At 42.1% G+C, this 26,506-nt stretch overlaps 1 protein-coding gene across 10 annotated transcripts in view; it reads right to left on the bottom strand.

The window, feature by feature from the left end:
- Positions 1-26,506, bottom strand: part of ZNF608 (zinc finger protein 608) — a 135,038-nt gene that overhangs the window by 25,539 nt on the left and 82,993 nt on the right. For 9 of the 10 annotated variants that reach the window (XR_009214046.1, XR_009214045.1, XR_009214050.1 and 6 more), the window contains 6 exons: positions 10,786-10,873; positions 7,855-10,309; positions 5,454-5,871; positions 4,726-4,898; positions 2,473-2,626; positions 356-437 (listed from right to left, as the gene is read on the bottom strand). Coding sequence is in view for 4 of the 10 variants with exons in the window: in XM_058440557.1 (XP_058296540.1) it covers positions 356-437; positions 2,473-2,626; positions 4,726-4,898; positions 5,454-5,871; positions 7,855-10,309; positions 10,786-10,873 (3,370 nt within the window). In the remaining 6 variants the exon portion in view is untranslated. Of the gene's footprint in view, positions 1-6; positions 49-355; positions 438-2,472; positions 2,627-4,725; positions 4,899-5,453; positions 5,872-7,854; positions 10,310-10,785; positions 10,874-26,506 lie in introns of all 10 variants that reach the window. The other variant, XM_032156554.2, reaches the window with a different exon arrangement.

Below are 26,506 nucleotides of genomic sequence, written 5' to 3'. Positions count from 1 at the left end.
CATTACCTTTAGCATTATGAAAATAAATGTCTCCATTTGCGACTTTATCTTTAAACATAATAAAACAAAGGGAGTCATGGTGAATTATTTTAGCAATGCTGTAAGGATAACCCAAGAAAATTTCAACTGTCTAAAAAACTAATCAGTTAATTACTAATCTACGTAACCCTTACAGAATGAGGTTCATGGAATATAAGTTGCATGTGAAGCAACTTATATTGGCATAATAAACACACATTACAATGATATAAAACCCAAGGAGTTAAGTTTTTGGTCGAAAAATCCTGTACTTGCTTCCTCCCAACCATTAAGATATTTCTATCTACAACTAATTAAAAATGTAGAGGATATTTACCTCCTTTGTCCAGGAAACATTCCAGATGCAGATGCCTGGGCAGCCACCTGCTGAGAGGCAACAAGGGCAGCAGAGGTCAAGCCTAATGGGGAAAAAATATAGAGTGTCTGTGATCTTTAGAAGGATAAGAGTAGGTACAGGCCCAGTGGAGAAGGGCCGCAGACCTAGTAGCAGCACGGTGTCCTCTCCTAAACACACACATGAACTGTTTCATGCAGCAAGGACACAGTACAAACCATTTGGTCTATCTGCTATCTATCCTTTCTTGAATACTCTGCAGTTTTCTTAATAGCTATTCAAAGGAAATACAGCATTCCATCTCTCCGGCTCTGCATGGTGCTAAATGGTTTGCATGCATTCCTGAATAGGAAGCTCAGGAGAAATAACAGATACCAGGTAACAACAGGAATCAAAAGTCACAGTGAATTACGGAAGCGGCATGCTATTTGCCTAGAATACAATACTTTCATAATAATTGTTATCACTTTAACATTTTCCCCAGTGACTGAACACAATGCATCCCACAAGATACACAGAATCAGTAAATCAAACTTAGAAATGCTCTTAACTTTCACCCTGCAAGACGAAGGTAGCAGCCAGAGACTGTAACAGCTCCAAATGGCATGATGTTGCCTAACAGAGAATTCTTTTAAATTCTATAGAAGACAGTCTTGGGGAAAAATAGAGTAAACAAATGCAAACCTAGGGAAGATTACCGTCTCCTTCTAGGTCTTTTATTTGGATATATTTTCTTTTCCCAGAGGTAACTTAAGACAGTACAATAACAATAATATTATCTTAAAAGAGACAATTGTTTTCTTCTCATATATACTTTATTTATATATAGATATAATGTGTTAGACTAGAAATAAAACCTCTTTCTCTTCTAAGTTCTTATCACACTCAATACAAATTGTTTAAGAAATAGAAAAGCTCTCTTTTAACACTACTAGTTGACATCAACCAAAAAGACTTGAAAAATAAAAATGACCCCTTCACATTTGTATATCACTTCCCAGTTTTGGAAACACCTTCAAACACATTATCTTACTTTCTATTCGCACAGCAGCACAAGAGGCAACGTGGCAAGTGCAATAGACTAAATTATGTCTCCTCAAAATATGTTGAAGCTCTAATCCACAATGTGATTAGATTTGGAGATGGGGCTTATAAGGAGGTAATTAAGGTTAAATCAGGTCATACGGGTGGGACCCTAATAGGACAGGATTAGTGTCCTTATAAGAAAGCATACAAGGGCTCCCCCCTGCCCCTTCCCCACCCACCAGCTCATGCACAAAGAAGAGGTCATATGAGCGCACAGCAAGACAGCAGCTGCACACAAGCCAGGAAGAGAGGCCTGAGCAGACACTGGCTGTACTGGCACCCTGATCTTGAACTTCCAGCCTGCAGAACTGTGAGAAAATAAATTCCTGTTGTTTAAAGCCATGCAATCTGTGGTATTCTAGCAAGCTGTAAAGATGGTGCCACCACCCACCCACTATGAGATGACAAAGATGGGACAAATAATACATGCTCAACTAATGAACCACAAGGTGAAGATCCCCTCATATCAGTCCTATGGCTTAAAACATGTTGCTCTTTCTCAATTCTCCCATTTAGTGAAGTCGCAGCAGTGAAGGGCTGTAAAAAACTCTTGAATGAGTTTATAAAAGTGTTAAACCTGATCACATGACTCCCATGATTTCCATGGGAAAAGAGCAACTTAAAAGGCATGCAGAAATCAGAACAAGTAATTTCACCAAAGCTTCCCACCATCCCTCCCTTTTTCTACAATCTCCCTGAAGTAGATATCTGATCTTCTGATTGTTATATTCAGTGCCCCACACACTGGCCACTGCCCTCAGTCTGTGAGATAACAGTAAGCCGCCGATAACATCAACTGGTGACAATTATTAAGTGGTAGCCAATTCATGTCTCAATAGAATACAAAGATGTGGGAATAGCCTTAGCTGTGTCACTAGAAAATAAGTGTTAAAAACCCTCCTGAGAGCTAATGTGAACTCAAAGCTCAATATTTTTAAGATGTGAAATGCAATTTTAGCAACTGTTTTCCAAAGCAGAATGGACAGAGGTACAGTAATGATAGAGCTGCTGACCTTGAAAAGGGTCATATTGACCCGGGATTAGCGGGTAACCCATGCCAACGTGGGTGTGGTGGTGCGTGTGCAGGTGCCGCTGGCCGAAGGGGGAGTGGCGATCCCTTTCCCTTTCCGCCTCTCGTTCCCGCTCAGCTGTAGCCTTTTCCACAGGCTGCAACAGAAAAGAGAAATTTTCCCCCTTCATGCTCCGAAAATCAACTTTTAAGAGTACTAAACCACCTTTGTCCCTTTGATAATATTGTGTTAATGATTAAAAAGTAAATACAAAGACACAATTCTTTAGTAACTAAAGAGAATTTCAAAAAACATGCATTAGTTTCAGGTGGAATTAAGCCAACACAAAAGAACTGCTCCACCCAAAGTAAACCAAGTGACACCAGTATTTTCCTGAAATGACGGAAATAAGAGGACTTCTCTCTATATTCATTCATAATTGCAGGTTAAGAATTTACCCAATTGCTTCCCATAAACAACTTTTACAAAATAAGTAGTTTTGGAGATATAGAGGTTTAAGGTCAAGTTTTCTAATTACACTTGTATTTTGTGAAGAGAACCTATCTCACAATTTTAAATGTGTCTGTATACATTTTGTTCTACTGAAAAAACATGCTCTAAAGTTATATGCCAATATAAAGCACAAGAAATCACTGTCCTACACACACATTTTGAATCTCTCAATTTTTTGAACTCTCAAAGGGAAGCCCCCATCCTCCCAAACCATAGTTTGGGGTAAGGATGGTTTATTTCCTATGACTTTCTACCTTTAGAGCCTAGCCACCCTTTAACTAAAGTTATCCTTCTCACTTAGAAGAAATCCTTGTACTAAGAAGGATGACTCAGAAAAAGATTCAGAAGTCACCTTTTCTAGTTTCTCTATAGAGTTTCTGGTAGACTCATACACATTGCAGATACTATAATTTTAATTTACTTTAAACTCTTTCCTAGCCAAGCACCATCCTATTTTTGTTTAGTCTCTCTTCACAACAGTCTCTAGGACTTGAGCAGTCACCTCTTTTGGGGAAGAGCCATCTTTCACAGACACATATTTGTATTACTTCAGCAGAGTTAAAGGGACATGACAAAGAGTCAAGGCCAGGAAACAGCAGACACAGCTCTCACTCCTAAGCCACATGACTTACTCTTGCAAATGAGCTTCACACTGTGCAAGGCTCAAATTTGTGCCTTATTACATGTCACGGGCACTCAGCTTTGCTCGTGATGAACCCCCAACCATGAACCCTAATGTGAATATGAAGGGTCAATACAAGTAGCAGAAACCTCAAATCTCTCCAGAAGTCAAACTAACAACAAAGATAAGTGATGCAGGCTGGGGAGCTTCTATTTATATCCAGGCACATTGATGGGGAGTAGCACATCTGCCTAGATGGGGCTAGTTCCCATCAGTTACTGCCATGTGATTTTGAACCAGATTTTTCTATTGTCTTTTTTTCTTTTTGAGACAGAGCCTTGCTCTGTCACCCAGGCTAGAGTGCAGTGGCACGATCTCTGCTCACTGCAAACTCCGTCTCTCGGGCTCAGGCAATTCTCCTGCCTCAGCCTCCTGAGTAACTTGGATTACAGGTGCCCACCACCACTAGGCTACTTTTTGTATTTTTAGTAGAGACGGAGTTTCACCATATTTGCCAGGCTGGTCTCAAATTCCTGACCTCAGGTGATCTGCCTGCCTCGGCCTCCCAAAGTGCTGGGATTACAGGCAGTGGCTCACTCCCAGCCCAGATTTTCTATTGTCTTAAGAGAAAGAGGTCATCTGAACTTGTATGTAAAATGTCTGATTTTTAAAAGATATCCCGCAAGAAAACATTTTGTGAAAAGCCTGATTTGCCCAAAAGGTCAACAGTTTGTAGCCTCTGAACTACTTACTTACAAAAATTATATAAAATATACTCCTCTGTTACCTAATTTCTCAATGTCTTATCAAACATATTTTGCACCAAAAGTTGGTTCCTCTGAATTTAAATTTCCACCTAACAACCATCCTCCTGGGTAAGCAAGGTATACTAGATTTTGCAACAGAACAGCTTGCTACTGCCATACATGCTTTAACAATTTTCTCTCATGTGTGAAAGCATCTTACTTTTGAACGCTCCATTCTTTATGTATTAGGATGAAACAGCATCCTGAAATCACAGCTGGGTTCTGAAACCATTTATATTTCAAGACTGTTCTCTAGCTTGTTCCCCTTTCTCCCCAAAACACAGTACTTTTAAATAACAACAAAAGGAGGCTTACAGCAGGAGACTTGCTGCGGTATTGGTTAGCATGCTGCTGGAGCAAATCCAGTGCTTTAGATTCAGTGGTTGTTTTCGTGTTGATGCTAGGGCTGGTATTGACTTTCTCTGTCTCTTCTCTCCCTGACATCTTCCCATAAACAGGATAATGAAATCCTGGAGAGAGATAGGCCCCTGCAGATAAACAACAAACGCCACATCAAGTTACAGGCTATATCTTTAAAAAAAATCATTTGGGTTACATGAATTTGTAAGAGTCAAAGAGATCTTAAAATAGGGGGTTACATTAAGAATGGGCTACATCGTCATTAAACTGCATCTAGCTTCTCCAATTTTCTTCTCCTAGTTAATTCATCCTGATGAAGGGAGGTTATAAACAGAATTGAGCTTACAGCCATTTCATACATTTACGTGTCCGCTTAAGTGAAAGGAACAGTAACTATAATGATTATGACAGTAAGTGCTTAGAATATTTTTATAGGCAATAAAGTATCTGTCAGCCTAACAGCTATAGCAGACCATCAGAGACTATGGAAACTATGGCTGAGGATTCTTGACATTTCATTAAAAAAACTTATATTAAATCAGTTTTATCTTTGGGACTTTAAACAGCATAAAAACAAGCAAAACAAATGTCACTCTTGAAGCTTCTAATTTATCTTGAGTTTTTAACAGCTAATATTTGAACAGCATCTTCCCTCCAGTATAGTCAGAACCAACAACACGTACCAGGATAACTGTGCATTAGGACGGGAGAAACAGCCCGATATGCAGGATGGCTGGGGTCGTACATCTGTGGGTAAGGATAAGCATGCAAGTACTGTATGTATGACTGATGCTGACTCATGGGTGAGGAGACAGCCACTCTTGTTCCCCGAGAGTCCTTCCAGTTCACAGGAGTCTTTCGATCATCATTTTTCAGCTTGCTCTCCTCCATTGATTGAGAATCAGGACGCTTGGCCTCTTTGGGCTCCTCTTTAATGCTTGTTAATGATACAGGAAGGCTGGGCACACCACTCTCTTTATTAGGAGTTTTCCTCGGACTATCCTCTTTTAATTTCTTCTCTCTATCAAGTTCTTCTGACTTTTGCTGATCCAGATATTTGGGCTGGTATACATAATGATGCCATGTTCTTGAATCTGGGTCCTGATTTTTTTTTTTTAAAGAAAAAAAACCCAACAGATTTGTTTTAAAATTTCAATTTTAAAGAAAACTTGTTAATAATCATGACAGCACTACTACTCTTAATTTTAATGCTAAGTTGACGTTTATTTCTGTGCTAGACAATGTGCTAATTGCTTTACCTCCCTCTCTTACGAAGTAATAATGTCCCAGGTAGGCGTTATTATTGATCCCTTGTACAGAAGACAAAACCAAAGTGTTTAAAGTTCAGGCTGCCCAGTCGTGGAGCTGGGCTTCAAACTCAGGTCTGCTGAAATTCAGAGCTGGGCCCTTAATGTCATTTCTCAACACTAAATAACATCCTCAGACATATTTAATTCTACCTTCATTTGCTTTTAATATCTCGCACAGGTAAAAAGAATGTTAAAAACTCCAACTCAAGCTAATAATAGTAAATTTAAGTAATTGCTATAGCTATTAACATCACTTAGGAGGAAAAACTCTTAGTTTCCTAATACATTTTCCTCATCTACTGCAGCTGAGGCTTAATATATTGGCTCACTTCTCATTACGTGCTAACATCTTAATCAAAACAAAATTTCAAATTAATAGCACACATTATGGCTCCTCTATTGGAAAACAAAGCCATCTATAAACCCCCCAAATTGTGTCATTCTTCTGCAGCCCTGTGAAGTGACAGCCTGATTTATGCCTCTGTAACTGGGGTAACTGAGAATCCTAAACGGCCTTTGTGATCCCCATCCCATTCGTGATATAAACCCACTGGGGATTCAGGTTCTCAGAGAACACGCAAAGTTGTGCCTAAGTAAATGTGTGTGTGTGGGTGGCAGTGGTAGGGGCTGGTGGTTCTTGCCCTAATGCACCAGGGATTATCTAAGCATGGGGGTGAGGGTGGGAGTGGGGATGTGTGGTGCTGGGAAATACCAGGATTAATGCTCATGGGGTTGCAGTGGGTCAGGATGTCTGAACCATGACAGAAGGTGCTAGTACGTTTGCGGTTTCACAGTGACCAATTTTCAGGTGTTCTCAAGCTGACCGACCCATGGGGCTCTGGGACAGCTGTTGAGGCCCGCCACCCAAACCTCCTCACCCTCCTCACAAACATTCAGCACTGAGCTCTGAGTTTTGGGGTACTTAATACAGAGAGTAAGGCAGAAATCTAGGCATCTCTGACCCCATGTGAAAGAAATTTGGGCCTCAACTTCTATTAAAAAGATTAATTGGAAATGTGAATTCAGGGACCCAGTTTTTATTATCTTCCCAGAAGATGCTAGTAGAAATTTGAAAATGGAAAATAAATATTTTAGAGATGAGACTCAGAATCTCAGAGTTAGAATTCAGCAGCCCCATCGTGGAATGCCCTTGCCTTGGACTAAGAAATTAAGGGATCCTGGCCAGCTGCGGTGGCTCATGCCTGTAATCCCAGCACTTTGCGAGGCCAGGGTGGGCAGATCATGAGGTCAGGAGATCGAGACCATCCTGGCTAACACGGTGAAACCCCATCTCTACTAAAAATACAAAAAATTAGCCGGGCGTGGTGGCACGCGCCTGTAGTTCCAGCTACTCAAGAGGCTGAGGCGGGAGAATCGCTTGAACAGAGGTGGAGGTTGCAGAGAGTCAAGAGTGCGCCACTGCACTCCAGCCTGGGTGACAGAGCGAGATTCCGTCTCGGGAAAAAAAAAAAAAAAAAGAAATTAACGGACCTCATCAGAGTCACAGAGCAAGTCAGTGGCATGAAACACAAATCTGCAAAGCACACGTCCACAGTTCCTTTTACCATACACCATGATAAGAAAATAGTGATAATGTACATTTTAGAGCTACATAGTAACTCCCGAGAATCTTAAGATATTTTTCAAGAGCAGAAGAAAAAACTAATTTGGGTTTCTTTCCTGTGTCAGAAGTCTAACCAGATCAAGCCCAGACATGTATAATACAAGTCTCAGACTGCTCTCTCCCTGTTGGGGCCACGCTCCACAATCTTACTTGTTTAAATCTCGAGGTTGGGTCTACACCTGTCTGCTTCATAGAGTCCATGACAGACTTCATTTCTACAGCCTCCTTAATAAGCTGGTGGTTTTCCATCTGCTTAGCTTTGAAGCTGTCGGCCTGAAGCTGCTGCTGGTGATTGGAGAGAAGCTGTGATTTACCTGTCTCCTCAGTTTTATTAGGCACTGATGGCCCTAGTTTAGAATGGTTTTTGTTAGGCTCCGGAGTAGAGGGAGCTTTTGAGATTGTGGCCGATGGCAAATTTTTCTGTTTAGTTTCCTCCTTGCCCAGCTCTTTCAAAGGGAGCTCACTTTTCCTTTCACAGTCTCCTCTCCCACTCTGGGCCATTTTCTGCTCTGCCAGCCTCTGGTCCTCATAGTACTTCTCATATTGCTGTCTATAGGCAGGGCTGGTAGCCATCAGAGACTTCTGGTCCATATAGAGCCCATAGGCATACTGGCCATAATAAAGTGACTGAGCCAGGGCAGGATGTCTTTGTGTGATCACCGACTGGTGCTGAGGCTGTAAGGATGCAGAATTGTGGTCCACCTTCTTAGACTCTAACTGCTCTGCCTTGTCTTTCTTTTCAGCATCTTCCTCAGACTCCTTCTTGATCTTCATTCCCTGCGTGCTCCCACTATTTCCAGCTGCAGGGGCACCGACCTGCCCAGGGTGCATGTAACTTGGAGAATAATAAGGATCATAGCCGTGGTAATAGGGAGAATGGGACTCTTTCAGTTGAGATGATTGTGCTGTAGTTGAAGAATGCCCTTTTACAACACTGTCCTTACTAGAAATAATATCTGATGGGGAACTGGCCTTTGATCTCATGCCCTCCGACCTGCTGTCGGAACCACCATCGTCAGCAGCATCAGATATGTCTGAATAGGCCGGGCTGCTTGTCTTTGCAGCTGAACTCTCTGCCCCATTCTGGGTCAACACATGCAGAGGTGCCATTGGGGCCTGCCCGTTCACCAAGGTGCTGCATTCCATCCTCGAGGCGCTCCCTATGGAAGGGCTGGGAGCGTTGTCTGTGAAAGTGTAAACCTTATCGGCCTCAGCTTTGATACTGGCCATACGGCTCTCCTGAGACTCCGACAGTCCATTTGCCAGCCCTTCATTCTTGTTGAGATGATCCTTTAAAAAATGCCCAGGTAAATCTTTGCTGGCCCCCTTGGAGTCCTCTAGCTTCCCCAGCTTGGCATCCATTTTTGGGCTTCCCGTCTCTTTCCCTTCTTTGTCCTTTAGCTTTCGCTTCTCCTTTTTCTTTTTGTCTTTGAGTGACACCAGAGCTGGGTTCACGGTGATGGGCTCCCCCATAATCGTGGGCTTTGGTTGAATGGGTTTTAACGGAGGACTCTTTGGTGTAGCCTGAACAACAGTTGTTGTGAGGGAGGGCAGTCCGGGTATTGTCCCAGTGGTGGTGGTTGTAAAGGTTGCAGTGGGTATAGCGATTAGCTGCGGGGGAGTGGGGGCTGGGGCAGGGGCAATGGGCCGGGCACTCTTCAGTTTAGAGAGGTTTTTGTCCATTTTGCAGTTGTTAGCTTTTTTGCCCTTTTCTTTATCTCCTAAATTTTTCTTATCAATTAATCCTTCTGCTTCCAGTTTAGGCATCTCAGCAGCCAAACTGCCGTCTGCTGCTGAGCAACTGTCTAACGCAGCCGTCATGTTGGAGATTACTGGAAGGTTGTTCAGTTCATTGTTAAGGCCCTTCCTTTTGCCGGAATTCTTCCCAGCTTTAGCACCAATAATGGAACCTGGGCCATTGCTCATCAGCTCTCTCTTTCCCTTTGGGGTCCCAGGCGGGTTTCCAGCACCAGGGGATGCGGGTGCCTTCACCTGGTCATAAGCAGATACACTTGTGCTTGGCTCACTGCATTCAAGTGCCACATTACTCAATGCTTCCTCGCAGTCCGAGATCTTGTCCTCACTGTCAGGCTCGAACTCCAGCTTGTTTTCTGGGTCTAAGTGTGCATGAGCCTGGTGGTACCTCAGGCCGTTAATGTGCTTGTATTTTTTGTTGCAGTTTGGGTGGGGACAGTCGATTAACACTGGAGAAGAGCAGCCTTGGTCCAAAAAAGTAGTCTCTGGTTTCCCTTGAGGGGTAGTGGGAGTGCTTCTAGAATTTGTGCGGACACGCTTCCCAGGCTTATTGTCCTCAGAGCTGGAGTTCAGGTCCAGCTCCATTGGAGGCTTGTTTTTCCTTTTGTTGGTGGAGGAAGGGCTGGCTTTGATGTCCTCAGCAGCACAATTTGGGGGTGTCCTTCGTCCGCTGGCATTGAGGCTGCCCCGCCTCCCTTTCCCATTGGCCCCCCCTCTGTTCTTATTCTGCAGCCCTCTGGACTCTATGAAGCTGGCCTCGGAGCCCGGGGCAGCAGCAGCAGACCTCGCTCTCTTCCCTCTGCCCCGGCCTCCTCTCATCTCCAGGTCACTTGTCGGTGACTCACAAAACCTACGGAAGCAAGTAACAGATGTGAAAATGAGCATCCCCAAAAGAGCCAGGTGAAATCACAAAGTACACAATGCAGCAAAGAGGAGTCAACACTCCAGTAGCTTAAGGGCTGGGCCCAGTCACGGAAAAGACTGACAATTTCCAACACCTGCAAAAGAACAGGCTACCAAGGGCTTATATTCTTCCTCAGAAAAACCAAAGAAAAACAGCTCAAGTAGCTAGCTTCCAATCCAGTTCAAATTCCCACTTTGAGAAAAAATGAAAACAAAGACAGCAGAGAAGGGGTGGGGAGTAGAGATCGTCTGATAGAAAAGAAATCTAGCATCTGCATTTTACTGCGTTCACTCCTAAATTGCTCATTTCTCCTTTGCCTCGTTTCAATTACAGGCACACTTTTATGTATTATGAATCTCTCTCTATAGTTTCTCTGCAAAGAGAGGATGGGGAAGCAGAGAAATAAAAGGCCCTGTTCGTACCTGGGAGGGGCCCAGTCGTGCTTGGTACAGTCCAGTAGGGTTCCCACGTACGTTTTGTTCCTCCACGTGACATTGACCACTAGAACACCTGCAGGAGGCAGGGGATGAAAAAGGATCATAGTTACCACTGATTACTATTATTTCCAGTTCACTTATTATTTTTCTTTTTTTTTTTTTGCCAGCAAAGTTCTATTCTCATTTGCTTTTAAAGGCTGTGGTTTGCATTCTTCCTCTTTCTGGTTTCAGTGACCTCAAGTTAAAACCCACAGGAAATAATATGTGTTGTGCATTTGTGCGCGTGCGCATGTGGTACAAAAGGGTGAGACTGTGTGTGAGAGTGTAATCAAGATACTGCTGACAGAAGGAAATGGTTTTTGCCATGTCCTGCTGTAAAACAGCAACACTCACCTCTTAATTTTTCTATTATTACACATAATTGCTTTCGTTTGGCAAGCAGCCAACATAAACTAGCGCCAGTTACCAGTGCTTAAACCAGAGAGTGACTGAAAGCAATCGGTTTTGTTTCCAATTCAACAATATAAAATGATGGTGATTTTTATTAAGAAAAACTAATTATGCAGGTGCATAAAAATAGGCATAGACAGGAGAGTGGGGACTTAAAGAGTCCAGATAGCAGACAATCAACTATGATTTCACTTCCCTAATCCTCCCCTCTTTGACTTTGTGAGACAATAATCAGCCTGGGTACCGTATCTGTTTCAGTGTTTGGTCTTGTTTCATATTAACGACTCCTAAAATAGCCCTCTTAAGAAAATAAATGTGCACAATAGATTTACTCTTCGGGTTATCTTTGGAATCAACTTTGGTAAGCATTTGCCTCAGAGGATTAGAAAAGAAATCTCAAAACTAACACACTCGTTTCCTGCAAGCCATTCTGCTTTTTCCAACTGCTTTTCAGACAGACAATTTAATTTAGCGCTGCATCTGTGAATTACTAAACTTAAAAGTGCGCTTAGTATACCAAATGTCACAGAGAAAATATAATATCCTCTTTATTTCTGAGAGGACAAATGCCAAATTACAAAAATCACTTCTTTAAAGCATATTTTAATAGAACCTTGATTTTGAGACAAACATAAATTTTTAGGGTAAAGAAATAAAATATTTAGGTGAGCCTTTGTTTTCTTTTCTGCATCTACCTCTACTCTTTCTTGGAAGCGCCAGAAGACATTAGCCAAAATCTATTTCTAGCTAGTTTGCTCACTTGCATTACCATTGCCATTGTGAATTTTACAGAAAATCTGTACTGGGCTCCTTTATGGTAAGGGAAACCTCACAAGGTAAGACTCATTTCCTTGGGAACCTTTTAACAGCAGGTAAAATATTTGAATGGTTGGGACTCAAGTAATGGAGAACGATTTCTTTCCAAAGTCTCAAAACGAGATTTTAAAATTGTTTCCCATATGGTCTATGTTGCTATTACTTAGGCAACAGCTGAATTATTTACTCTGTGTTAATTCAGTGTATTGTAGCAATAGGCTAGCCGGGGAAAGGCTAGGATGGAGCAAAGCAAGTATTTCCTCAAATCATAGCTGATTCCAATGTAATTCCCTCAGGACATTTTTTTAAAATCATTGAGTATAAAATTTCATATTGCGATGAGAATCCATGGTAATTAGGCATTTGGTCAAAATCTGCACAAGACAGAACAATTGCAGGAAAGGATTCTTTATGAGCACATCCCTTCAGGAAAGGGGAGGGGGTGGGAGAGGAGGCGAAGGGGACGACTGAGCTGGTTTTCTCATCATCTGCTCTCTGGGGCAGTGTGTGTGGTGTCAAAGACCTTTGCAGCTGCTTAAAATTCTTTAGCATGTCAGCTATATTTACAGCGCAAGAATATATCTGTATTGCCAGAAGGTTACTGCATTTTAGCTTTAGATCCAATAGGCTGAATCACTGCGTTCCAGAGTCCCTGATGTAGCACAAATGTATAATTAAAATTGCTTGAAAGGAAACATGAAAGAAACAACAAACCTTCCATTCTTGCAGTAATAAAATTAAAAACAGGAAAAGTCTGCACAGACACTTAACATTTGTCTGCAGTGAAAGGCTTTTGTTATTGCTTTTCCCCTAAGGGTTTCGCGTTTCCCGAGAACGCTGGCCGCGGATTGGCCGGCACCCGCTGCGAGCACTCGCGTCTGATTGGCTGGGCCGAGGCGGCCGCTCGGAGCACAGAGGCAGCGGTCGGGTAGAGGCGAGCGTGGCGGAGGCAAACGGACGCAGCCCCCACGGCGCGCTGGCCGTGCGGGGCTAGAGAGCCGCCTGCGCTGCTCGGCTACCTCGGTGCACGCGGGACACAGGCTCATTCTCACTAACGAGTCCGGCCGTGCCGTGAAAGCTTCGGTCTGCGTGACCGTGCTGCGCTCTCCCCACCACGCGGCTCCACAAAGCACGCCGGCCCACGCAGAATCCTCAGAACGAAATTCACCGTCTCAAAACAGGCTCAAGGGAAACCTGGAGCCGGAAAAAAGGAAGGGACTCAGGGCAGGCAATTAATCACTGGTTATCTGGGACTACAGGTTGAAGCTGTCACAAAGGCTAATCTGCAGTTGCAACTTCCTCACTGTAAAATTATTCACATCTGCTGCTCTTTCTGGAAGCCACACAAGCAGACCTCTTATCGAAGTACAAGTGATGCCGTTGCTATTTGCACTCGGAAGGAATCAAGTCCTGGAAAGGAAAATCCATTTTCAACTTCAAAGGGCCTAAATAAGTCACCCTTATTTTTCCAGAAGCACTCCGTATTTAAAATGCTCAAAACAAATGCTTTACACCCAAGGAGATTTTGAACAGTCTCCATCAAGCAGTGCTAATTAAATATGTGTGCTTGTGTCTATCTTTTTTTATATGTACGAGCCGTTTCACAATGCCACAGAGTATTTAAATCTGCCCACAATTCACATCCGAATATATACAGGCACATGTTTACACAGCCAAATCTGCCACTCTATATTGGAATGAAGGCTTAAGGAATGTTTCTCATATAAACTACACAGTGTACTGTTTCTTTGTAAGAAGGTCTATGTTTAGACAACACCCCATTGTGAAGGGCCAAGTATAAAGGTCGTGTTTAAATTCTAAAACATGCAAATGATTTATCATTTTGCTGAAATCTCAAAATCTTGAACATTTTATAACCCACAGTCATATAAAGCAGACTACACTTACTGAAGGCATAAATGCCCATGATGAAAATTAGTTCTTTGTAAGTGCAAATTTGTATTTTATAAATTTGGGCATAAAGTTCTATCTCTCACATATAAGTTGGAAATAAGTGTACATTTATTCCAGAAAGATTAGTTTCTTTTCATGCACATTTATTCAAACATCTAGCCTGTGAGCTAGGTGTTGGGGACGCTCTATACAGGTACTTTTCATCTTTATATTCAAGTATTCTACCAGGTTTATTCTTCTCCCCTTTCTACCCATGTACTGGGCCTGGCCTTTGTCAGAGAGCTAATGCCCTGTAACATTTTATATTTGAAAAATATCTGAGGCTTATTACTAATAAAGTAAGAATACAGCTTAAGAGTACAATGGATGGTTTGAGAGTGTGCTGACCACACACAGGTTTCTTCTTTGTACTGGTAACACTTTGTCTAAGACGCTGCCCCAAAGGCCTATTACCTACAGAACATTTAATAAGAACAAGGTCTTTATTATATAACCTGAGCCTCTTACTTCCTCAAGCCAAAAAACCCTGAGACCTCATAAGGATTTCAGTCAGCGTTCTGTTATGTCCTTTGTAAAGGGTTTCCAGGAAGATGTCAAGCCCAACAAACACTACTGTGTGTGTCTACAGGGTACACATTAGGTGCCTATTTGGTGCTATGGAATCAACCACGTTTTACTTGGAGCTCCATCCAAACTCTGTACTTCAAGAGTCTGTGCATGAAAAGAACAGAACAGACACAGGCATACACCGTGGAAGTACAGTTTTGTCTATTACCTGCATTTTTACAGTAGGCCCCTTATGCTATCACATCAGGCTAGACCCTGGATTTCATGTTCATGGTGCCCCCACCTAGACCAGTGATCCTAACCCTGCCCCCATCTGACTGGACCAGTGATGGGCACCTGGAGCAAAGGCAGCCAGCCCAACAGGGACTTATGTTGGGAATCTGAATGAGAAATATGGAAGTTCCAAAGAATTGGCAATAGGAGTAGAAGCCTAAAGCTTGCAAGGTAATAAGAGGTGTAAAGAACTATGATGGGCCGAAGTTCCAAGGGTGCAATAGCTATGAGACCAGGAAGCCAACTGCACCGTTGGTGCAACACCCTCAGGGCTTTGTGTGTGTGTGCGTCCCTTTTCTCTCCAGCTTCATCACTGATAGAAGATTTCACCAGCACTCCTCCAGGACTGCCTACTTATTTTCCAGCCATCTTGTTAAAAAGTTGTTCCTTGTGTTAAACTAAATTTGTCTTTGAATACCTTGGTCCTGGCTGAGCCTCCTGATACCCTGCAGATGCAGCCCACCCATCATCCACTCAACAGCCTTTCATCCAGGCAAGGATAATGGCCATGCTGGCATTCTCCCCACCTCCTGCTCACTCTCTCTCTTTTTCCTATTTTTTTTAATGAGAAGGGCTCTCAGTATGTTGCCCAGGGTGTTCTTGAACTCCTGGCCTCAAGCAATTCTCCCCCGTCAGCCTCCCAAAATGCTGGGATTACAGTGTGACCCACCGCACCCAGCCTCTATCTCTTCTTTACTCTCTAGCCTAGACAAGTTTCTTCAACCGTTCTTCATGTCACATTTTTAATTCCCCTAAAAGAAACCTTGAAGATGCCTTAGTCCAAATCCCTAGGGAAAGTTAAAGTTCCTAATGAATTAGAAGCAAATGGAGACAAATGCAAAGGTTCTCACTTCTGTGAACCCTTGCCCTAGACACACACATACCAGGCACACCACCAAAAGACAGCCATTCTCTCTTGGATCCCCACAGCACTGCATAAACAGTTCTTGCCCTGATGGAAACGTACAAGCCATGTTTCCCTCCCCTTTCTGAGCTCACAACTAGACTCCTTCTCAGCCTCCCTATCAGTCTGATGCAGCCATGTGACTGAGTCCTACGGAAATCAAGTGAGAGAACTGATCAATGTGGGCCACTTCCAGGCCTGGCCCATAAGAGCCTCTCATCCCTTTCTGTCTGGCTGCAATGGAAATGGCTATTGTGATCTCGAAGGCCTCAGGATGAAGGTGGTAGTCTCCTTCATCTGGGACCCTGAATGACAAGGAGAACTTCCCAGGTCTGAACTTGAAACTATTTGTCCTACCGTAATACGTGGCCCCCATAATATTTTACTCTGCTCATATACACAGTATGCCTATCTCTTCTAACTAGATGACAGTCCTTGAAAATAGCAGCAGTGTCTGCACTCACAACCCCAGCAGCACAGTGGCTACCTAATAGTGAGAATTCATTAAACACCTAGGAACTAGGTGAGGAGAGAGAGAGTCTAGACTGAATCCTACTCAGTGACTTCCTTTTATTACTACCATACTTTTTCAATAAGCATAATCTCCCACTAGTTTTATAGATGATAGACATTCTCTGTGGAGAGGCTTTGCTCCCAACATGTTATAAATGTGGTTTATGAATTATTATTTCTGGTATTTGTGAAGCTGTTTCCTCAAGAACGGGGCAAATGCCTGGTTTCCCAGTGGATCGACATAATTCTGTTTGTATTGAGTTTAAAGACTGCTTCAGAGTCTTTAAAGTGCCTCATCCCCGGGACAGAAGTCTTTGCCAACCATCGCAAATGCTGAGTTTGGAATCAGACAGAAGTTTTTTTGAGCTCTCTCAGACTACCACATCTGGATGCATTTGATGTGCATCCAGGCAGAAAACAGAAACCTCATTCGAATAACACCAAATGATAACCCATTCATGCCATATGCCTTTAAAAAAGAAAGTTTACACGTTTCTTTCCTTTTATATATTTTTTTCTAGTGAAACATTGGTGACAAAATGTCACAATATGGTGATTTCATGAGTACAGGATAAAATTCATATATTTCAGATATCATATTACCCTACATTTTTACACAATGTGACTATTGTACAAGGTATGATTTATCACCATTTCTTTGTTCAGGACTCCCTCCCCCCATTATTATGTTGTCGTCACTCTGTGGTATTCAATACTGGTACTTTGTAAAAGCTGAATCTTGTATAGTAAAAGCTTCGCTGTTCCAGCTTCGGAGCTTATAACCTTCAGACAGATCCTTCTTCAAATGTAATTATTTGGGAAAATTTAAAATGTACAACTAAGGTTGCTCATAAAATACTTGCCAGCCAAAAATCAGAGGGACTTTCCCATTACCTGTGCCAAGTATATATAGAGCACTAGGACAGGAAAAGTAAGTGTTGTCACATGACCATAAAATGCAGTATGTTTTTTTTAAAGAGCCCTACCGCTGGGCTGAATGTTTGAAGAGTCACTTTAACCACATCCTGTAATCAAACCATCTGGAACACAGTGCTGCGATTAGTCACCCTGAACATAGGGCTTTATCTGAACAAATAGTGTATGGCAATGGAGCTTGGGAGATAGGGCAGTACTAACAAAAGGAAGTGTAATGAAACACTTTATGCCCTAGTGTGCCGCCACCCCAGTCATAAACCCCAGAGAGACACTGCTCTGGTGTTAATGTACTACTTTATGAAAGCACAGTGAGCTTAAAGATTAAAGGACTGAAGGGCTAAAAATTGCTGGTTTGGATAGATCTTCTCTGTCAGTGGCTGGACTATGTTGGCATCACTCTATCTGCGTTAATTATAACCTCTCAGATGACAGTTGAGCATTCCTATTAGGGTTTGGTGTTATTTTCAGGGCATTAGGAACAGGGTTTGTTTATGGGAGGGTAGTTACGATTCTTGGTTTGCCAGGGGTTAATCTGAACACAGACTTTTTTTTTTTTTGGTTCATCTAAACCCAATCCACATATAACAACAAAAAAATGAAACCTTAAGCAATAACAAAAGCAATGAAAAAATGCTGTTCTACTCTGCATTTTAAAACATGATAGTCTTTCTTACTTGACTGTACTTATCTCTTTCAAAAGTACATTTGATCATTGGTATACAATCTATGGAAATCCTTTTTTTAAAAAAAATCTGAAAGGATTTCCCCCCTAAATACACAAAATAAGCCCTAAACACACACACACACACACACACACACACACACACACACACACACACACACACACACACACACACACACACACACACACACACACACACACACACTACACAGCTAAAGAAACCTTGTTTCCCCCTGGGCCTTATGGTTTAATACACAAAAGAACACAGAGCCACTTCCATCACTGTCACCTCCCCCGCAGCCTTTGTTCTGAGGCCTGATGAGCTGTATTGATTTGGGAAAATCGTTGAGCTTCTTTGGAAAACTAGACTCTCGCTTATTCACTGCCATCTATTTCTTTCTCATGAAGACAGGTGGTCAATATCCAGTTGACTGGTCAGCTAAAAGAAGCCCTAGCTGCTTTTTTCTTGCTTCCCTAGTAACATTATCCTTTCCCACTTCTAGAAGATACAATGGCCTGTTAAGGAGTCTTGTGAGTAAGAAGAGGGAGCAGAAATAAGACTTTTATAAGGCACCACCGGTAACACTAAAATACTGTGCCATATGTTCACATGGGAGGCTGCACTGCACATACAGATGGTGACAATATTTTCACTGACCAAGTTTAAGCATCAGTGAAAACTTAAAGGGCCGAAGATATAACATGAAAAAAAATACTAAATCAAAACAGATCATTAGAGGCCAGGTGCAGTGGCTCACGCCTGTAATCCCAGCACTTTGGGAGGCCAAAGCGGGCGGATCACGAGGTCGGGAGATCGAGACCATCCTGGCCAACACAGTGAAACCCTATCTCTACTAAAAAATACAAAAAAAAAAAAATAGCCGGGCGTGGTGGCGGGCACCTGTAGTCCCAGCTACTCGGGAGGCTGAGGCAGGTGAATGGCGTGAACCCGGGAGGCAGAGCTTATAGTGAGCAGAGATCACGCCACTGCACTCCAGCCTGGGCGACAGAGCAAGGCTCCATCTCAAACAAACAAACAAAAAACAGATCATTAAAGATCAATTAATGTTTACTGTGGAAAGACATGCTTTACTTCTTTTAAATAATCAAAACATTATGTTCTACCAAGCAAGTGTCCTAGTTATAAAATGTCATAGGTGTAATTTAGACATTTTAGGTAACAAAGAGCATCATAAAAAAAAATCACATGGAGATCTTTAGAAAGTAATTTTTAATCAGGAATTTTGATCAGTAACAAAAATATTTGCTTTTAAGTTAGGCTAACATACATATCCTAAAGCAACATTGCCCTTGATGACTTGAGGCCAGCTTTAAAATAAAATCAAATATATGTACTGCACCATTCATATACAGTATGTACCCCTTATTGTGTAGACCGTTCCTCTAGTAGTTTCTGCTAAGGTTCCCGGAGTCCCTACTTTGGGGACGGGCAGGCAGAACAGGTTTGAGGTAATAGTGTTGGGGGAGAAGGGAAGAAGACAAGTCCCCTGAGCTTGCTTCAGCAAGGTCAGCAAGTCAAACATTTAACTGGGATGCATCAAAAGCCACCCCCTGTACCCCAAAAGGGATGGTCTTCATGCTGTGGTCCATCAGGGCTCAGTCAACACACAACAGGATGCAAGGGACAAAGGAGGAAGGAAGATAGAATCAAATAAAAAAATACAGTCTTCTGAGACAGACATTTGGAGAAATTCAAATGCATAAACTGAATATGTACATGTATAGAGTGTGTGTCTGTATACATTTGTACCAAGGGGTTTTATTTCTTGTCTTTGATTAAACTTCCTAGTAAGTAGCTGCCTCCTTTGAGGCTTAGTGCCACCAAACTAAGCAACAGCATCACTCCGATTTCTAATGCCAAGTTTGAAACTTAATTTTTCTCCTGCTCCTTGTCAGGCACCACTGGTTGGTCTGAAATCTGATGAGTTTGGATGACGATTTCTAGTGTGGGGCAGGTTTCTCAAACCCTCTACTTTTTTAAAGCCAAATTTCCTCATTAGAGTAGCAGAATGCTTTCTCCTTCTCTTCCTCCTCCCTCTCTTCGTGGGAAAACAAAGGTTCAATGCCCACTGTAACAGAATTGACTCCCCTCCCCCAATCCAGTCTCACAAGCTTGTGTCATTAGCTTGTTAGGACATATTTTTCTTCTTTTAAATAAAAGTGTTAAAAAGTTTGGGAAAGGTATTTTGTAATTATTGAACTAGGCCTACTATGAGCCATAATAATGACACAGATTTGTGGTATTACCTCCTAATGGTCACTCCTTTCCTAAGGGTGTTATTTTAGAAGACAGCTATTACAAGTGGCCCTGGGCACATAGCACAGGGCCAGGGTCTCTCAAAATGAGAGGGAAACAGCTTTCACTTACTCCCACTGTCAGACTCAGGATGTCACTGAAGATAAGCAACTGAAAGAATGCAGCCTTTCAAATCATTGGTCCCAGTCCTTTCCTGCACTTAATATTAATTACAGGTTTTTTTTTAAGCTAACTACTCAGATACCCAAGCTCTCCACGATGCCATTACTTCGACTAGAAAAAAAACAGATAAAGAGAACAGCAAAACCAGACAAAAATAAATCATCCTTCAGGCAGAAACTCCCCGTCCATGCCACTCACCAAAAAACAGAGTACTCTAGGACTAAAAGGGAGTAGAAGGGTGTAAAATGCTCTGAATTTGAGAAGTCATTAACAGCTATCTGCCACTTCCCTATTTTCTGTATCTGGTAGCATGGTCTGTTTCTTGCCCAATTCTTCCCCAGTGGCAGGAGCAAAGGAAGGAGGAGGAGGCAGGAGGGCAAAGTAATTACCAAGATGAATGAAACTGAAAGATGCAAAGGAAATAAAATGTAAGAATGAAAAATCTCATGCCTTGTGGGGAGGGATAGGCAAGGAAAAGGGAATAGGAGCTATCGTCTTCCTAACGCCTCTCATCACCTAGTTTTCCTCACAAACCCACCACCACCTCTTGTAGATCAGTAGGTCATGGGTGATTAGCAGAATTCCAGGTTTAAATGCTATTGAATTGCTTGTCAAAATATGTATAATACAACTATAGATTATAGGACTGTATCTTAAAAGTAATTTCTTACCATCCCCAGTCCTTGAGCTATAAGGAGACAGTGGGAACCAATTGACAATTATGCTCCACATCAAAAAGCTGCTACTGATCCATGTGTCTCACTGGGATTGAAGAGCCAGGCTTCCTATAAATTATGATGCTTTATTTAAAGTCAGAGCGCTTATTTGCTTTTGTGCCAGCTCTGGGCCCTTTTCATCTCTAGCTATACCGGGCCCAGGAGAGCATACATTCCTACCGCTCTGCTGGCCACCAGCTGTGTCCTCTGTAAATCATAAAACCTCTGAACAAGCTATTCTTTACAAAGGCCAACAACATTTACTGGAGATGATCACTCTGCTATTATTCCATTCACTGAAATTTAAAATAGCAGTTTACAACACAGCAGCCAAAAACAGAAGAACTGCCTCTCTTAACTGTGTGTGTGTGTGTGTGTGTGTGTGTGTGTGAGAGAGAGAGTGAATGGGAGGGATCTGCATGTATATGGCACACAAAGGGGTACATTTTGTGTGTCACCAAAAAGATTTGCACCATCTTTGCAAATATAGAAGGGAAACAAGGAATATGAATGTCAGAGAAACCAGACTCAGTTTCACCTTTGGTGACAGGGTGAATGAGGCTTAAGTTGTTGGTGAACCTCCCTGTTCTTCCTGGAGGTGGCCATGCCCTGCAGGCAGTGTGGGAAGTAGTTCCCACATTCTGGTAGAGAAGCCACAGCATGTGGCTCAAGTTCAGAATGCAACAGGGAAAGCTGAAAGGATGAACTCTAATCAAGTTCAGTCTGCAGTCATGTTTGAGGAGTAGGAAGGAAGAAAGAATAAACAGTGGCCATCAAATGGAGCACCCTAAGCACCTGAAAGCATGTCTCTGGAGACAGAGGCAGACTCACCTGTTCACAACCAGCTTTGTAGCTGCTTCATCTTGAGCTAACCTAAACCTACCTGAGCCTCAGTTTCCTCATCTATCTCATCTATAAAATGGGGATAATATGAATATTAAATAAGATGTGATTTATGTAAAGTATTTAACATAAGCACTGGCATAAAGAAGCCACTCAGCATATGTACTATGGCGTCCTCATCTTTTAAACTCTCCTGTAACTCACCCAGGTCATAAGCTGAAGAATGGAAGGAGATGCCAAAATGCTATGAATTCCACACTCAGAAACGCGGCTGGCAGCAAGCCCTCCCGCATTCCTCCCAGGTGAAGCAAACTCAGTTATGCGCATCTACACTAATTATCCCACATTGCTGGTGACCAGGCTTACTATAAATGTGGCATATCTATCTTTTAGAATCTTAAGGGCTACAAATTTCAACCTGAGGGACTCCTTTTATTATTTCTATACCCACCACCAATTTCAACCGATACAAAAGTTATCTTTCCTAACCCATCCATTTTAAAGCAAACATTTCCTCTGACTACTCAATAGTAAAGTCAACGGAGAAATGCAGTTCTAAATCACTGAAGGCTCATCTCTGGACTATTTCAGGGTAAGGAAACCTCATTTCATGTTTTCAGGAACAGCTAACTGAATGCCTGACATTTGTCTAAACTACAAAAGCCAAAATTAAAGCTCCCCAGTACCGTGACAACAGCAATGAGACTCTGCAGCAAGGCTCTGCGGATGCAGATGGACGGAGCAGGTTAAACATGAACTCATCTTTCCAATTCCCATCTGGACCCACCAGTTTTCTTGACAGCACTCAGAGGCTGCCTTCCCACCCTCCCCCATTCCACATTCCAAAGTTCTTATCTTTCAGGGAAGAAAAAAAAAAAAAAGCCCCACAGAGTTACAAGTATTTCAATAACGTGCTTAGAGACCAGCTCTTTTCTGTAAACAAGCCTAATGAAGTGTGACTAATAGCGCTCTCCTCCAGCACAGGGAAGGTAAAAGGGCCTTTGTTAGCACTTACTGGAGCAAAGTCGTCATTTTGCTGGAGCAGAACAAAACTTAGCTGGTTATTGATTGACCAGCCTGCTCGATGTCACTGCTTTACTATTTCTATATACTCTGCGTGTAAATGCGTGTGTTTACACAGACACGGAGATCGTCTGTACACACAGTCAGCTAACTGTTCTCTGCAAACAGGATGAAGTGTTCAAGGCATCTAACTGAAACCTAATTCCTCTCCGATATTTGTATCTCTTCTAGTCCTTGATATCACCTAACATTTCTCTCCATGTTGTCAGTATCATGAACCTCAATTTCAGGGCCTGTAAACCGACCCTCCCCATGGACACTTTATAATAGTTTCCGAAGTCACTCTGATTTAACCTGACCTGGTTATTACATTCTAGAGGTGATTTTGTTTTTTCATGAATTCAAAATTGCTGCTGTTTCCTTTCCCCATTTCACTGATCAATTCCGAAACTCCTGAAATTTGGCTCCAAATGTTAACTGCTAAATAAATATTTCATGATGACTTAAATTGTCTTCTTCAATTAACGTTTGTCTTAAGTATTATTAATATACACAGCAGCGATGTTAGCAGGAAGATCTGAAGTTGGCTCCTGACTTCTTTCTTGGATGACTGAGGAATTCAAGTCAAAACCTGCTTTCCTTGCGAATCTGAGCACAAATTTCCGTATAAATTATTGACTGCACTTTGGCCTCATCTGAAACATTAGCCCCACAGGCTGATAAGTTCTGACCCCAGGTGGCACATCAGCCCTCTCAGAAGAGGCAGGAACATTAGTGCTTCGCACTGGGGACTAAGGCGTGTGAGCCAATCAATCACACTCTCTGACAGCTTTTACTGCCTCTGTGCATTAGGCCCAAGTCAACCTCCAAGACACCTATTGTTCGCATTATTCTCTTATTCTCTGGTCTGATGAAGTTAGGGTTAAGTCCAAGGCTTTAGCGAGAGAAAGGCTATTGTTAGTAACTCAGTCTTTATTGACTCTGACCTGCAGGGCAGCCGACTTCAAGCCTTTTCCAGAAAGTAATGCACTGTTAATTGCTGCTCATCATCAGCGTGTGTTTTATACACCTCTCTTCACTGAAAGAAAACCTGACCAAATATTTCAGCATCCTCCCAGGTTGCCTTGTAATTCTCTCAAGAGTTACAGACACACAGACACACACAGACACACACACACACACACACACACGCACACTTCTGGACAAAAATCTGATTTGTACTCGCCACAGTCCCTGAACCAGTAAATCTAATACCAATGCAAACAGAACGTTTGGCTGGACAATGCTAACACTTGGGGGTTGCCACCTGGAACAATAAATAAATTTTTTCACGGCAAATATCTGTAGGGATTAGTATATAGGGCAGGAAAATGCCTGATGGAAGAATGAGGTAGAAACCTATTATTTCCTTCTGATGTCCTTTGCTTAAAATAACTAAAGATCTTTTTCAGTGGAAACTGCTAGCTCTATTTGTGAGCAGCCAGCAACAGACTGGATAGCCTCAGGGTGAAGAGTACAGCATTCCACTCAGGCTGCCTTTGAAGAAATTCAGCACTCTAAAGGGGTGGCAGAATTACTGGTCCAAAGGCTTTCCGGTTTTCTTTGAAAGAGAAAACAGGCAGCCCATTATCTCTTCTTACCCAAACAGGCCTCTCAGGGGAGACAGGAGGGAAAGGCGAGTGGTGTGGCCGTAGAAGGTACACACCAGAGCGTCCAGGTCTGTTGCTCACCGCAGCGGGGACACAGACCTGGCCCACCACACAGCACGCACAAAACCCGTCCCACCTCCCAAACCTTGCTGTTCAAAGTGGTACACAACAGGCTAGAATGTGAATGCTTCAAGGGAGAAAGCACATGTTGACATTTTGGAAATCAAATTTTTTGGGTTCAGGGAAAAAGCACAAAAACCAAATGGTTTGGTTTTATACACAGCTTTTGATTGAGAAATTTTCAGCCACAAAAGACTTTGACATTTAGCCAAAGTATTATGCTATTAATACTTTATTTAGTACATCTCAGCATATGAATTAGTATACTTTTTATACTATGAATTAGTGCACACTTTCCCAAACCAGTGAGCAGAAAGCCATTTTAAATTCTGTTCCATTTGTGTGCTAGATAATGGATTGACTCCCAGATATGTGAAAGTAATACTAAATTTGATAAGCTTTCCAAAAAGGCACTGGTTAGGAGAACAATGCTTTCTGTCTTGATAAAGTCTCCTGGTGCGGCCGATTACATTTTCTGGTGCCATTCAGTTCAACTTAATTTTAATATTAGAGAGAATTAGATCAAGGAAACCTAAAATTTGCAATTAACCTTTTCCTTTTAAATTGTAGTCCTGTATCTGTAGCTTAAATTTTTAACAAATCCTTAATTTTTAACAAACAAGAATGCAACATCATAGCACATTAAACTCATAAATACAACGGGCTAACAGGGCCAAAACATATTTTGTAAAGCATTCAAAACAAAATAATAGCCTGTTCTTATATAAATGAACTTTCTTGAGTCGTCCTATTTCTTATAGCCTAGAAATAAGTTAGGAAACAATTCAAAGGAAAAAAACCAAAATATTCAAGTAGCTGCTGAAAAAAGACACACTACAAATTTTAAGTCTTGAGTTAATAAAGATGGAAACTGCAGGGGGTCAAAATTGAAATCACTAAAAATTGTAAGCCTATGGACAAACTGAACTCAGGATTTGCTCACTGAATCTTGGTAAAGTTGAAGTTGGGGCTTCCTCTGAAGCTTAAAAGAAGGCAATTCAAAACTAATAAAATAAGCATTATTTTACACACTAGGCAGTTAACATTTTTGTTATTGTCCCCAGGGGATAAAGACAGAAAATAAATATTAGGAACAGTGATTGAGTGCTTTGCTATGTGTAGGTCGCAAGAATAAGTGTTTATATACAGCTTATCTCATTAATTCCTCAGAGCCTGTGTGTCAGGTTCTTCTATTATTGCTATTTTACTGATGAGCAAAGTAACTCTTGGAAAGCTTAACTGGCTGACTTGCCCCAGGTCAGAAAGTCAGATATTTGGAGCACAGGTAGTCTAACTTCTAATACCATACTTCTAAATGCACTGTATAAGTTTACATAAACTTATTTATAAATAACAGTGTCATGAAGGAACAATGCATGTATGGATGGGGACCCACAAGGCTAAGGTCACCTCAACGATGACAGTGGTATGTTGGAGGCATGTGCTGCAGGTGTCAAGCATCTCTTCTCAATACTATGTTCAAGGCCAGGCACGGTGGCTCACGCCTGTAATCCCAGCACTTTGGGAGGCCGAGGTAGATGGATCACGAGGTCAGTAGTTCGAGACCAGCCTGGCCAACATAGTGAAACCCCGTCTCTACTAAAAATACAAAAAATTAGCTGGGCGTGGTGGTGGGTGCCTGTAATCCCAGCTACTCAGGAGGCTGAGGTAGGACAATGGCTTGAACCCGGGAGGCGGAGGTTGCAGTGAGACGAGATTGTGCCATTGCACTCCAGCCTGGGAGACACAGCAAGACTCTGTCTCAAAACAAACAAAAAAAAATACCATGATCAGTGACATCACACTGGAAGCTTGAAACTAACCCCGGTGGTGATATAATCACCAAAGAAAACAGCAAAT

The sequence above is a fragment of the Hylobates moloch genome, unplaced genomic scaffold (genome assembly GCF_009828535.3).
Source record: "Hylobates moloch isolate HMO894 unplaced genomic scaffold, HMol_V3 SCAFFOLD_6, whole genome shotgun sequence".
NCBI classification, from domain to species: domain Eukaryota; kingdom Metazoa; phylum Chordata; class Mammalia; order Primates; family Hylobatidae; genus Hylobates; species Hylobates moloch.
This window is presented reverse-complemented; position numbering and strand designations above follow the sequence as displayed.